This window comes from Castor canadensis, chromosome 8 (assembly GCF_047511655.1).
Source record: "Castor canadensis chromosome 8, mCasCan1.hap1v2, whole genome shotgun sequence".
In the NCBI taxonomy this organism is placed as follows: Eukaryota; Metazoa; Chordata; class Mammalia; order Rodentia; family Castoridae; genus Castor; species Castor canadensis.
Window position 1 is genome coordinate 84,659,345 of NC_133393.1, and position 15,105 is coordinate 84,674,449.

At 45.6% G+C, this 15,105-nt stretch overlaps 1 protein-coding gene across 1 annotated transcript in view; it reads right to left on the reverse strand.

The window, feature by feature from the left end:
• The window catches only part of Vdr (vitamin D receptor), a 53,084-nt gene that overhangs the window by 15,744 nt on the left and 22,235 nt on the right, over positions 1-15,105 (reverse strand). Inside the window, exons 3-4 of the mRNA XM_020171740.2 lie at positions 14,725-14,872; positions 3,931-4,061 (exon numbers count right to left, since the gene is read on the reverse strand). Coding sequence (XP_020027329.1) covers positions 3,931-4,061; positions 14,725-14,870 — 277 coding nt within the window. The 5' untranslated portion in view covers positions 14,871-14,872. The remainder of the gene's footprint in view (positions 1-3,930; positions 4,062-14,724; positions 14,873-15,105) is intronic.

The following is a 15,105-nucleotide window of genomic DNA, read 5'->3' on the forward strand; positions in this document are numbered from 1 at the left end:
TCCTTCTTCAGTGGCCCTTTTTGCTATGAAATCTTTCTTCATTGCCCTGATCTGTGCTAGGCTCTCATTCCTTATGCTTGGTGTATATTTAGACTTTTCCATACACACTGCCACCTAAGTCTTCCATTCTTTAAGACTCATGGTTAGTACAGGTTTTAATAAATGCCCCCAGAGAGAACCTAACAAGTTCAAGTTCTCCTTCACTACACCGTAGGTTACCTAAGGGCTGGGTCTAAGTCTTCTTGTGTTTCACCATAGAGACTAGCCCAGTGGGGGTTCCTGGCCCTGGAGCACATCAAACAGATTGTACCTACTCTATGCAAGTCATTTATAGTGAGGAGTGCACCAAGTTGCTTGTATCCTGCAATGTGGGGAATGGCACACATCACATGCTAGGCCACTGAGTAACTAAGCATAACTTACCTCTTTTCTTTAAATAATTGTGATTGAAATATTTTCAAGAGAGACTATCTTGTAACAGAAACCTAAAACATCCTACAGCCTCTTCTCCATGATTCAAAGTCAGCATTCTGAATAATCACTGAACTTTGCAGCAAGGTTGACCTCAGAGTTGTGTGCATTGGAATCCTTGTGCTACTTTTTATGGCTTCAGCCTCTGCCTTTGTTAAGCTATGTGTTGTCTCTTCTGATCAGTGCCTGCCTCTAGATGTGTGCCTGCCTCTAGATGAGAAATCTTAAGAGTTACTTCTGATATGTGGGGAGTTAGAAATCCTGGTGTTCATGTTTAGTGCAAAAAAAGATAATATTAATAATAATGGTTGGTATTTTAATGGGCCAGGCACTATCATAAATTATTTTTGTACATTGACTCACATATATTTATCCTTTGTAATAACCCTTTAAGGCAAGTGCTATTCTTATCCCCATTTTTCAGATGAGAGAACTGAGGCCAAGAGAAGCTATATGTCTTGCTCAGAGTTACATAGCTAACAAATGGTGGAGCTGTTATTCAGACCTAGGGAGTCAGGTTCTGGAGTCAATGACTATAACCACAACTCCATCAGCTTCAAATAATAACAGTTGTAGATGCTCATGGAACTCTGGCTTTCAGTCATGGAGTCCTGACACAATGAGTTGCAGTGCATCTAAAGAGTGTAAAGAATTAAATACAGTAGCAAAGTTTATCAATGATTGACTTGAAAAAGACAAAGAAGACTTAACTTTACAACACTGTTCTTCACAATCTCTTGCCTCAAATAGCAGCCATCTTCTGCTGGGGACTAGAGGAAGAAAGCTGAGAATTGCTAGTTTTACACAGAGTGCCCAGCCTAGGGGTCCTGGGCTAGGAAAGGCTGATTAGCCCTGAATAAGTCATATGTCTCTATGCAGATGCTGTTATGATTTTTGAAATAATTTGCTTAAAGGGTTTGTTAATTTCATAGGAAATCTTTTTAAAAATTATTTTCTCAGTGAATCAATACTAAGATGTCATTACTATTGTGTAGGAAGACACATGTTTTGAAGTGAAAAGCCACTGAATAAGGGTAACTAGGTTGAAAGAGTTTGATGGGCTCTCCAATGAATGAAGAGTGTGAGCTTTTGTACCTGCCTCTGAGAAACCACGTGGCTATGAAGTAGCCTTTTCACTTCCTTCCAAGTTCCTTGCTGGGGGTGAATTAGCTTTGCACATGTTATTCCCATGCAAGACATGTTCCTTGCATAACATAGCCTAGAGTTGAGTTGGGGTGTCAAGATCTGCAAACATGAATAATTTTAAAACAACAGAGAAGAACCCCTAACATTTTTCCAAATGAATGATGCAGACTGTCATGTTTGAGATAATCTTACTTATATCTTACTGAATGAATATATAGACATAAAAGAAGCATAGTGGAGAGCTAATATTCATTTGCTTGCACATTATTTATTGTAAACCTTCTATGTCCTGGGCGCTAACACTGGTTAGAAATGATACGCATCTGTAAAAGCATTAAAGGTAGCATAATAGGTGGGTGTACTATAAATAAGATGCAGGAACTTAATTATACACTTGGGAGACTGAGGCAGGAGGATCAAGAGTTTCAGGCCTCCTGGGCCATATAAAGAGCTCAAGGTCAGCCTGGGCTGTTAACATAGTAAGACCCTGCCTCAAAACATCAATAAAACTATTAAGAGTCTTGGTTTCCAAGGTCATTAAGGAAAGCAGGATTTGAAGAGAGACGAAAAGTCTTTGTGGAGACAAAGCTCTTTCTAACCTGTCCCTTACCACCCCAGGCGGAGCCTAGAACTGGAGCTGAACTCTGAACCAGTGCAGTGCCTGAGGGGCTGTCCTGGGGTGGAGCCAGCCACAGCCTGGCCTTTGGAAGTAGAGAGACCTAAGTCAGAATGAATGCTGACAGCATCTTCTTATTAGCTGGAGGCATCATACTTTTCTGAGCTTTCTTTGAACATTCTTAGCTACTAAAAAAAAATAATAATAGAGGACTGGAGGTGTGGCTCAAGAGGTAAAGTGCCTGTTTGGAGTTCAAACCCCAGTCCCACGGAAAAAGAAAAAGAAATACTTACATGTTTAGGTGCTGTTGTGAGAATTAAGAAAATGTTTGTGTCTCACAGTATGTGACATATAGCAGGTGGTCTAAGAAGAGTTTCCATTCCCTTCTCTTCTCCTTCCTCTGAGGCCCACCTTCCTGTCCTAGCAAGAGAGTCCGGATTTTTAGCTTCCTTCCTGTGGTTTTACAAATGATGAGGCACTCTATTGTCTCTGGGAGTCTGAGTTCTCAGCCAGGGGCTCTGGGTCCAAGCACACAAAGCTGGGCTAACCTGAGCAGAAACCACCATTCTTTGGGAACATCCTGCCCTTCAGGGCAGTGGAGAGGACTGGCCTCATGCTGGCCTGATGTTGATATTCTGACTGGAACTCCGAGTCCTGCTTCTGAGACACTGGAGACAGGAGAGTATGTGGGAAGTATGTGGGATTCCATGAGGACGGACCAGGCCAATGCACAAAGCTAATTTAGGGGTAGGCATCCACTTCTGGGTGGCTGTTCCTACCATGTGATGTGGGGTTCCTGGCCAAGGCCTCCAGTTCAGCACCTGGGGCCTGGTGCTATTCCTTACCACAGATGTTGCGGTCCTGTGGTGACCCAGAGCAGTTGCAGAGAGGACCTGAGTTAGTTCCAGCTCACCACCAACTTGCTCTCCGACTCCAATCCTGGTGTTTTCCCTTTCTGAGTCTCAGATGATCTCTGAGTGTTCATCCTGTTCTAGGTTATTAAGATACACCTTTCCTCATGAGACGCAGGCCAGGGGCTTCTGGGACATTAGCAACTTTAGCCCTAACTCCTATGACAGTATCTTACTGACCTCAACAGTGGAACCCCATGCCATTCTGGATGGCTGAAGCCCCAGAACCCCAAGCTCCCCGCCCTGAAGAGGTAACCTGCTTCCCAGAGACAGGGCAGGTGCTATATCATACCTGTCTGTGACCACCTGAGTGCATCACACAGAGAAGGCCCCACTAAGAATGTGTGTGAAACCCCATAAGGCACCAGGCCTGGGGCCTCCATGCACTCCTTCTCTCCAGCATAAACACTGGAGCCGGGGTGGGGCAGGGACTGGGTAGGCGCCATTGGCGTGTCCAGGCCTGCATGCTCCTGTGGGGGTGAAGAGGAATGACAGCTGGAAACTCCTTCCCAGGCTGCCAGTGTTGGCTGGAGAGCTGAGATAAAGAGTGAGGAGCCTTAATCAAGGCCCTTGAATGAGGCCCAACTCACAGGGGCTCCAGGGCTCCTTGGTGCACTCCACCCTACAGCCGACCAGCTCCCTTCGGGCCCCACTCCTGGTCCTGCTGCTGGTAACCACAGAGGAGGGACAGGCAGGCCTTTGTGGCAAAACTTACATGACAGTGACCAAAGACTTTCTAAGAGTCCAGTGTAGCCCCAACTCCCACCCAGACCCCTGGACACTCACATTCCTTCATCATGCCGATATCCACACAGCGCTTGAGCCTGCAGGACTGGCAGTGGCGTCGGTTGTCCTTGGTGATGCGGCAGTCCCCATTGAAGGGACAGGTGAACAGCGCCTTTCGCTTCATGCTCCGCCTGCCAAAAGAGCACATGCTCTGTGCTGAGTCACTGACCTTCTGGCTCCTTAGCCCTGGCTACGAGCAGCCTGCCAGGGCTGTGACCATGAAGACCTGCTGTCAAGGTCTCCAGATCTCCATCTTACTCAGAGGATGGGAGGCCCAGCCCAGCCCATGCTCAGTTAGCCCTGCGCCCTGCCTCAGGCTGGATGCATCAACTGACCCCTTCTTCCTTTATTACCTACTCAGCTCTGTGACTTTGCTTACTTTTACAGTCCTCTGTCCCTTTCCCCCTTTTTAAATTATACAGAAAATAGACAAATGAATTTTCCAAAATACTGAAATGTGCAGAGTAGCCTCATAATGCTTTTAACGAGAGGCAAGGATGTTAGTCTCAGTGTTCAGTGTTCTAGAATCTGACTAGGACATCCTGTGACCCAGGAGCAGATGTGTGCACAGGTACATGGAGAAAGGAGGAAAGGCCCAAGGCCAAACCATCTCAGACATTTTGGGGGTTTGAATTTCTTTCTTCTCGTCTCATCTCTTCTCTTCTCTCTCCTTCCCTTCTTCTTCCTTCTTCCTTCCCTCCCTCCCTCCCTTCCTTTTCTTTTTCTTTTTTTTGAGACAGGGTCTCACTATGTAATCCAGGCTAGCCTCAAACTCAAGGTCTTTCTGCCTCAGCCTCCAAGTCCTGGGATTATGGACATACACCATCATATCCAGCCTAGCCTTGATTTTGTGAAAGGTTGAGGGAGCAAGGGCTCTGTGAAAACAGAAAACTACCAAAGAGTTTTAGCTAGGAAAGGGGCATCCCACCCCACTATCCTATATAATACTCTGTGTGCGTATGTGTGTTGTAGCATGTGCAAGCTCGAGGACTCACTTGCCAAATTTCAATGTTTTTCCCCACTGCCAGCCACACCATGTGGACTTTGGGAGGCTGCATACAGGATACCTCCCTCCACATGCCTACCAGGCAAGCTTCTCACCATCCTTGTCATAGAAGCTCCTGGTACTCTTCCCAGGCCCATAGGGGTAAGATAGGCCCCAGAGCAGGTGACAAAACCTAGCTAGGGAAAGACAGTGGCAGAATCCCCTTTCCCACAAGCAGTAGCATCTTCCAAGGAGCTGCCAAGTGTGGAGATACTCAAAGCTCAGAGGCAAGGTCCTCCAGCTTTTTCCCTCCCAGAGATGAGCCAATGACCTCATTATCTCCGGATGCCAGACACTAGCTCTGATTCTTGGTAAATGACTCGCTGCTTACATTTACTGGAACACAAACAGGGTACAGACTCAGGTGACAGACACAAATGGAGACCAAACTGACTTGGTCTAGTGGATGAGGGAAAAGAGACCAAAATTAGGTTCTGCAGCAGCTGCAGTCAGTCACAGACTATTAATTCACACATGATCAAAGAGGCCATTGGTGTGACTCCCTTTAATAGATGGGACCACTGAGCTTAAGAAACTTATCAATATATCAATATGACTCTTTAGTAGAAGTTATAAGGTCAGGTGTGGAAGTCTTAGGGATCTGAGATTCAGTTTCTAGTGTCCTGAACTATTTTCAACTCTGAAACTCAAAGTGCTCATTGAAGTTGAGCCCACAGGCAAATAACCCCAGGTAGGCAGTCCTTAAGCACAGCTCAAGGTCAAGAGGGACCCAGCGGAGGAGGAAGTAGCTATTGTTAGTTTTGAACCTTGGCTCTTATACCCTCATGTGGTGACCCTCATTACCCCAAGGATTATAAGGGAAGGTAGAGAGCGCCATTAGGAGTGGTTTGGCTCCAAGTCTATTCTGGTTAAGGCTTGGTCTTGTCCTCATAGCAACTGTATGGGGTCCATTGTCTACCTTTATTGGAACAAGAGCTTTTCAACTTTCTCCTCTATCTCTACTGCAAGGGCAGTCCTTTCCTGAGGGACAGAAGAATATGGAAACACTTTGGGAACTGTCAGGGCTTCCCAGGAATGAGATCGTTGTTGCCACAAGGCACATCTATTTTTTCCAAGACGTGCTGGGTGCCGCTCCCTTCCTCCTTCCTCTCCTTCCCCTGTGGTTCTTGAGGCTTCACCTGTTACCACAAATGCCCACAATTCTCTAACCTATACTAACACTAGAAGTTTCTAATTCAGAGAAAATTCTCATTTCCTTTTTTTTTCCCCCCACAGTCAGGCATTTTGCTTGAGGTCTGAGAGACTACTCTCTCCACCCACCTATAGTCTTATCTGGCGCAGAGCTTTTCCTGTGAAGCCTCCAGGGCCATGGGTACCAAGAAGAGCTCACTTGGTCCTCTGAGCTCAGCAGCGTGGCCAGTGATGCCAGCCAAAGCCTCAATCCATCTCCAATGGGGACAAGAGCTTCCTGAGACCCCAGGAGAGGCCTTGGGCCCTTCAGAGACCTTCCTGTCTTTCCTAAGGCTCTAGGGGCCTGCCTCTGACCTCATCAGGGGCAGCCCCCCCAAACTGTAAGTATTCTAAGAAAGAGATTTGGGAGCCTCCACCATATTTTTAATTTATTTAAAAATTGTTCTCGTGTTAATTTAAACCTGAAGCCCAATTTCAGGCCTCACACACACCAGAGGTTGGAGATAGCCACTTGGCCCAACTTCACTTGACAACAGGAATTAACTGTAAGGTAGTTGGTATATGTGTGTGTGTGTGGCGGGGTGGGGGGTCAGAATACTAAAAATGCAGAGCTGTGTTAAAAGAAAAATACTTGTGGGAAAAACGCAATGCTTTTGCTTTCACTTTATCAGCTGTAGTGTGAAGCCCAAACATATTACAAAGGAAAGAAGGAGACAAAAAAGGAGGAAAGTAAAATGGAGAAAGAGGAGGAGGAGGAGGAGAATAAAAAGCCCTGAGCATTTTCTGGGGCCAGGCACACGACCTCATAGCAAGGCTGGAGTCAGCCAGAATGTAGTATATGCTTACGGTCTTTCACATGCCTTGTTCTACAGCCCTCTGGCCATGCAGCGTGTCATCACATTTTTGGGGAGAACAATACAAAAAACAGCCTGTAAACTTATGAAGCTTTCAAATTATTATTTTAAAATATGATAACCACCTCTTCCCAGGCTCCACAGAACCAGAAGAAAGGGATGGTGGCTGGGAAGATGGAGGCTTCATATCATACTCTGGAGGATGGGTCAGTGTTCAAGCCACAGAAAGTTCTCTGGTTCTAACAGTCAGGTCCCTAGGTCCTTCCTGGAACCTGGACCTAGATTCTGGGGCTGGCCTTTCAGGCATGTGTGCTCCAATATGGATGTTGTCTGGGCCACAGGTCCTGTTGGCTTAGAGGTCACTTTACTCCCTGTCCACACATATGGCTGTCATCTAGTCTCTACCCACAAGGATTCAGGGCAGCCAGACCACCCAGTCCTGGCTCTGTGCTTTGTCCTGAAAACCCACAACCGACCTCGCCTTCCTCCCAAAGCTAATTGCTTATGAGCAGAGTTGGTTTTGAGAGGCAAGAGCCTTGGAGCCCAATGCCTCCGCTGTTCTCTGAGCCCGAACCCTGTCATCCTCTGGATGGTTGGCAATTATACCCTAGCTCAGGAAATGGGCCAGGGGTGGTGCAACCATGCTAAATATAGAGTCAGTTTCTAGAAAGCCAGGGGTGAGAGAGGACACTGACTGACTCTCATGCCAGAAATCAATTCATCAAAACATGAAAGAGACAAGAAGTTCACAAAAGCATCAAGTACCGGGGCTAGGGCCTCAAGCCTGGAACAGAAGGCCCTGCTCAAAACACAGGGGACATCTGCCAGCAACATGGGGTCAGGTGCCCTCTGTGGGTTGTATGTGAAACTAAGTGTCATAGAAATCCCAGTGCCTGGTCAGGATCCAGGAGCTGGAAAGAACCCAGAATATAAAAGACCCATGGGGTGAGGTCACATAGATTGATGGTAGTGACCATCTCACAATGTATACATATAGCAAAACATTGCATTGACAATTCTATTTGCCAAATATAGTCCAATAAAGCTGGAGGGGAAAAAAAGACCATTGTCATCTGATAGGGTCTACAGAGAGATTTGTATGTGGCATCATGAAGGGTTCCCAGCAGGTGGGCTTAAAAAACTTTGACCTGCTTTGTGGAGGGCAATTTGGCAACATGAACCTAATATGTTAAATGCATGGACCCTTTAACATGACGATTTGCCTTTATGGATCTATCCTGGGCCTATGCAGTCTGGAGAAACCAAGACTGAACATAATGCCCATCGTAGAGGACTGGTTTCTTTTGTTACAGAGCAGATAGAGGGAGGATATTGGATGGGGAATAAGCATGAAGAACTGTTCCTTAGTAGATAAGTGCAGTAGTGCAGAATGGTAGCTAGTATCACCCATCTGCATGTGCATGGGTGTGCATGCACACACACACACATAAACACACATACATACACACATTTTATTCAAAGACTCCCAAAGTGAACACAATGAGCTGGTAATAGTGATAGCTCCTGGAAGGAGGACCCTCCCTCCTGAAATTGGGTTGCGTAGGAGACTTAAGTTTTGTTTATATAACTCTTTAGAACTAATTGCTTCTTTTTTTCTTTTACAAACTATATACAGACATTACTTTTTAAACAATTCTCTACCTTTGCTGGGTGTGGTGGTACATGCCTATAATTCCAGCTACTTTGGAGGTGGAGGTAGGAGGATCGTGGTCACCCCAATGAAAGCATGAGACCCTATCTGAGAAGCAAACTAAAAGCAAAAGGACTGGGGGTGTGGCTCAAGTAGTAGAGCACTTTTCTAGTAGGCACTAGGCCCTGAGTTCAATACCCAACACTGCCGAGAGAGAGAGAGAGAGAGAGAGAGAGAGAGAGAGAGAGAGAGAGAGAGAGAGAGAGAGAGAAGCTCTACCCGACAAGACTATTTAAAAAGTACAAGCTTTGGTTAGATTGATCTATTTGGGTTTAAATCCTAATGCTCAACCTTGGAGAAGTTGCTTAACCTCCTCCCCATGCCTTAGTTTCCACCTGTGCAAAACGAAAACAACTTTAAAGAGGGAGATGATGTAAGGATTAAAAGAAGTAAAGGAAAGGGAGAGAAGCCGACAGGGAGAGGTAATGGGAAAGAGTTCTGAAGGGGGCTGAAAAGAGCAGATTTTAACCATCAGAATGAGAATCTGAGACCCTGGAAACAGATCTCATGTCTTATACCACCACGCTTTGGGTGTCTAGTGCAGGACTCTGCAGGCAGTAGAAATTCAAAACATATCATTGCTTTGAATGCTGTTGCTCCTGATGTCTACAGCTACAGCCCTTGTGTTGGTTCAAGTGACCACTGTCCTGTTGAACATGAACAGCAGCCAGTTATACAGCACCTTTGACTGACAGGAAGGTCTCTCAGATCTCACTAGCCCAGTCTTTCCATCTTCATATCTGATATTTAACTCCTTCTGTTCAGGGACTTCTTTTCAGACATTCTTGCCACACCTTGCCATACATCATAGTCATACACATTCAAGCTCTCACAGTAGAGAAGGGGAGGAAAGAACTGTAAGATAGTGCAAAGGGATAATGACACAAGCTATTACTACCAAGAGCCTTCTATGTCAATACTTGACACATTATTCCCAAGGCTCCCAACAACCTTTAAGGTGTAGGTATTATTCCTATTTTACAAGTGATACAAAGAGGCACAAGAAAGCTAAATAACTTGCTTGATGTCCCACCACTAGTAAGCTGGGATTAGAATCAAGATTTGTTTAACTCTTAAGCTTCTGATCTTCTTACACACAGAGGTCCTCATCATGAACCTTCCATCTCTCAATTCAAGCTAGAGCAGCAAACAAAATGTCTTCCCAAAGTCTAGGGGCAGAAGCAGAAAGTGTTGAAGGACTCCTTTAGGATAAAGAAGCCATTGGGATATTGGCAGTCCCTAGATGGATGGTTTGGAAACATGGGCAACATCTGGCCACATGCTTGTCTGGCCCTATGGTGCCTAAGCACAGAGGATTCCCAGGATATGCTGACAGTGAATTCATACAAATGAACCCAGATTAGAATGCCACTTTTGTTTCCTAATGAAACAAAAGGAATGACCAAAAGGAAATGTAAGATCTTTTTCATATCATTGCAGCTATCTTTTTCAACAACTCCAGTAACCTTTCCTTTCCAAATACATGTTCTGGTTTCCGCTCCCCAAGCTTCTGCACATAGATAGCCACACTCATCCTCTTTTATCCACATCCTTCAGTATCTGTGGAGGGAGACCAGCTAACTTGGACAAAGTTCTGTCCAGTAGCAATGGCTTCCTGGTGAGTCATTTACTTGTGCCCATAGAATGCCCTGTGTGGCTGTTCCTCCCGTATTTTCTATTTACTCTGCTGCATTTAAGCACTTTGAGTTTTAGTTGGCTGGACATTTGCTCCATTTCTCTGCTTCCTTCACATCAAAATTCTTAGAAGAGATACAAATATCAGCTGAGTGATCTTCCTGAAAGCCAGAACATTCCCCATGTTCCTGGATCCTCACCAGCTTGCCTTTTACCCACTGTACTTCCCAAGACCCATAATTAACAAGGTCCCTGAGGACTGTGAGGCTACCAAACAAAAACACATTTCTCCATACTGTCTTTGTTATCTTGGAGCTTACAGCACATAGCCTCACAATGTCTTTTTTTGTTTTTTTTTTTCTAGTTCCAAGGATTGAACCTAGGCCTTGTACAAGTTAGGCAAGTGCTCTACCATTGAGCTACATCCCCAGCTCTACAATATCTTAATTAACTGGTCAACAGAGAGGAAGAAGACAAGAGACAGAAAAACAAGCTGTTTCTCAATCCACCTTCTAGGACCATCTCTTAGACTTCACCATTGACCTTGTTCTTTTCATCATAGGAGTCCCTCTGATACTCTACTTTGTCCTTTGTACTTTTCCTTTTATATTGAGCCATAGACAGATTCATCCACATCCATATATAGGATCATAAATTTGTAGTAGATTTACATATTTCCTCCCCTCTGACCCTTACTTATGCGCTGGTTGCTAACATATCACCAATAATTTCTGAGCATCTATAAACCCACCTGTACAGTACTTTTATTCATACTGAAAAGACAATCTTCCTTGGATGATATGCATATACTTCAGAAAAGCAGGAAGAACATGCAAGATGAAATAGCTTGTGGGAGGAATTAACCAGAAATGGCCTCTAATTCCTGGCCATAGAGTAACAAGACTGTGATCCATCTTCCAACCTCCATAATCACCCTTTGGTTTGATTGAGTCTTAGACTTGCTGGTATGACCATAACTAGCCCTTAGAGCAGTTTAGTTTGACTATCTCAGGAACCAAACCAAACACTAATGGTCAAACAGAGTGACCAGTGTCCAGGGCTTGGAAAAGAACCAGTGAGCTATCAGTGAAGCAAAGGTCTTCAGGGTTGAGTGAGTCCTTGAGAACTAGGACTTGGTCACATTCATCTCTTATCACCTGAGGAAGTAGCAGCTGGCACTGCTAAGGTACCAGCCACTTCCTGGGATCAGAATTACACAGATATAAGTGACAACATGATTCTCTTGGACTAAAATGGAAAAATTTCAAATAAAATTTGGATGAAGCAAAGAAGGAGAAGCAGAGGGATGGCAGGGGGGATAAACAGAGAGAAATGATATAAATACAGTCAATCCTCATTATTCACAGTAATTATGATTTATAAAACCTCACTGTGAATGCTGGATTTTCACTGAACCATTGCCCCTGGGGGAAATACAGGGTTAGGTTCCTATGAACCTGGGGTCACATTTTCACCAACTGATGAATTCATAACCTTGATTTATGTGTTTTCTGTATAAAGACATCTCATTTAATAGGAATTATTGGTTTACTGAACCAACATTCAAGAACACTATAGATCATGTCTGAATGAACCTTACCTAAAACATGGAGTTTCTCCAGAAGCACAGCTTTCTTCTGCTTAAGAATACCAGACAACACTTCAGCACCAGGCTTGGGAACCATTTTAAGTAGTGAAATCACCAACAAAAATCACAAAACTACAACCCCCTCAAAACAGAGCACTAAATAGATTTTTTTTTTTTTAAGGACAGTTGTTGGTAGTGTGGGAGGCGAAACAGAAGATGGTGCTGTCACCTGATTCAGGTGCACATCACTGTGACTCAGTGCACATCAGGTGACTCAGTTCATCACAGCTCTGCACATGTCCATAAATAACCACTAAAGTGCTACAAGGGGTGATTTAGTAAATTTTAGTAAGTGGGAAAATTTGCAAATACAGAACCCTTGAATAATGAGGATTAAATGTATGTATATGTGTTTATGTTTTTCATTTATAGATCAAACAAAATTCATGGCAAACCACAGAGATGTTTACTCTTTAGAAAGTACAGCCTGGCTCAGTCACCAAGACAGGGAGAGTGAAGAAAGAAGGCAGACTGAGGGCATTGTAACAAGACAAAAGCAGCACGCTACCTATAATGGCAGGCCAGGCCATGCAGACAGTGGAGGTGGCCATCAGCTAGCAGCAGACCCTAAGGGGTCTGTCAAGAGGGGGATGGGGTGGGGCATGGTAGTATCATGTGCCCACAACAGCACAGCTGGTCTGTGGTGACACATGTGCAAATATACCATCCCTGTCCATTCTGCCATCTCCCATACTCAGCCTTGGACATGATAGGACCTGTCCTGCCTCCACCCAGCTGTCTCACACAGTCCTGTTCGAGGATCCCAAGCCTAGTGAACAGATATCTGGGGACAGTAACCACAGGTGCAGAGGAGTTTGGGCTATTTTAGAGAGAAACTGAACTTCAGTGTGTCACAATCTGACCAGAAGCCACCTAAGGGACACATTCACAGAGCTGGATCCCACAGGAAACGATAGATGACAAGAATGAAGTGATTTGGGGGGGAAAACTTCCTGAGTTATCCAAATAGCCCCAAGAGCTATTGGGGACATTTTGGTTACAAATCGGAGGTATATGACCTTTGGTGAGAATCCATTTTGGCAGCTCCCTGGTCCCTTGTTCATTCAGATCTGGTGAAGGAGTGAGTGGAAGAAAGTACCTAGGAGGGACCTGGAGGATGGCCACGGAGACTTGTATTTATTTTATTAGGGCATGGTTCCACTGTAAGATCATCAGTGTTGGCCCATCAGGCTTAAAAGTAATATGCTACATCATACTTTATGTTTTCACTTGATCTTAGCCAAAAGGCCGAGAAGCGATTATACTTTATGTTTTCTAAGTCACTTTTATACATGTCATCTCATTAATGTTCAGACTAACTCCATAGCAGAGGTGGCCAGATATTAATATATACATGTGATCGGTTAACTGAAACACAGGAAGTCCAGGTACAAGAGCAAAACCTACAATGAATGAATGGCATGTCCAGCACTCTAGCCTACATACTTCTGGTTTTATGATGGGGAGCAAGTCCTGCTGTGTACCCAGATTTCTCCATTATCTCTTCATATGTGAATTTCCCATTCCCAGGTGCTAGCAGAAAAGGGTGGCACCTGGCACTAAGGGTTCTGGCTCTGGAAGGCCTACCCTATGGGAAGTAGGGGCTTCATTTAGCCCTGAGGACTTACAGATGTGGCATCAGGACTTAGAATCAACAATGCTGCTGGTCTGGTTCCCCAAGCTGGGGAGCAGCCTGCCAGGAAGCCAAGAGAGCAGTTTGCGCCACGCCAAACAGACAATTAGCACTCACAGAACCCCTGCTGCCCAGCAATTGCTCAAGGCCATCCAACCCCAGTCTGCCGGTTCCTAGGTAGAGGGCAGGTGAGGCAGGAGCCTCTAAGCTAGAGTAGGGTCCCACTGGAGGGCCCTGCACTCAGATTTACCCTGTCCCGCAGAAGCCAGGCTGACCTCAACATCCTTGTTCTAGACTTGATTTGCTCTCGCTTCTCTTGGTGGTTAGATTCTGACCTCTCTTTGCCAGTCCAGGCTGTTATAGCTCTTTTCTGGGTGCTTCTTCCAGGCTACTTTCTCTCCAATATTTGCCAAATGTTAATTTCTCATGGTTCCCACTTCCGCTTCACAATCATTCCATTCCCATTCTCCCTCCCTGGCTTTGGATGGGAGCATCCTTGGGCCTTTCCAGTGCTTTCCCCACACTGTTTGCACTTGTGATCCAGGGCTCACATGACAGGTGTGGAGGCTGCTAACCCTGACTGGCCAAACAGGAATGCTGGTACATTCCTGGCAATGCCTGGGCCTTCTGTGGTTGCCATTCAGACCTGGGATAAGCAAGCCATGGATGAAGAGCCAGGCACAGATCAGGTACAGTAGTCCAGCCAGGGGTGCAATCTCCTTTCTTCCAAGGAACAGTTTGGATTGGATGGGAAGGTAAGTGCTGAAGCCAAGTTCTGGTGCTCCCCCAAAGACCTGCCTGACTCCCAGATTAGAAAGCTGAGAGCACCCGTGGGAGAGGAGATTTGCTTGAAGGATAGACACATGGGTCAGCACAGAGGGCTATGGATCAAGAGCGAATGGAAATAAACACAGCCACCCAAGGCAAGTGGCTTCTCAGGGGATCAGAGGACACAGCTAGAGCTGGGAGGAGCTGGAGAAGAAACCCCTACCTAGATCCTATTTATCCCAGTGGCTGTGAGAGCTGCATGTTCCATATGGAACCTTAGGGGTCCTCTTCAAGGGAAAATCTTGCTCCTCCTTCTGCTCCTCCAGCAGAGCCTGGGAGAAAACTCACCTGAAGAAGCCTTTGCAGCCTTCACAGGTCATAGCATTGAAGTGGAAGCCTGTGGCTCGGTCTCCGCACACCCCACATATCCGGGGTACATTCCGGTCAAAGTCACCAGGGTCAGGCAGGGAAGTGCTGGCTGCTATTGCCTCCATACCTACAAGAACAACAGGTAAGACATGGCCAAGGCCAGAGTCAGTGCCAGGGCCAGCTGGCATCCTTTGCTTTGCCATCTGCCACCCTCCTGGGCATCTGCAAAGCTGGACATCTCCCTGGGGCCTGAGCTCTTTGGAGCCTTCCCTGGATGGTTCTCCCAGCTAGCTTAGAGCAAGGCTTGGAATCAAACTCTGAATTCAAATTCTGTATCTGCTGGCTCCATTGGGTGTGGGG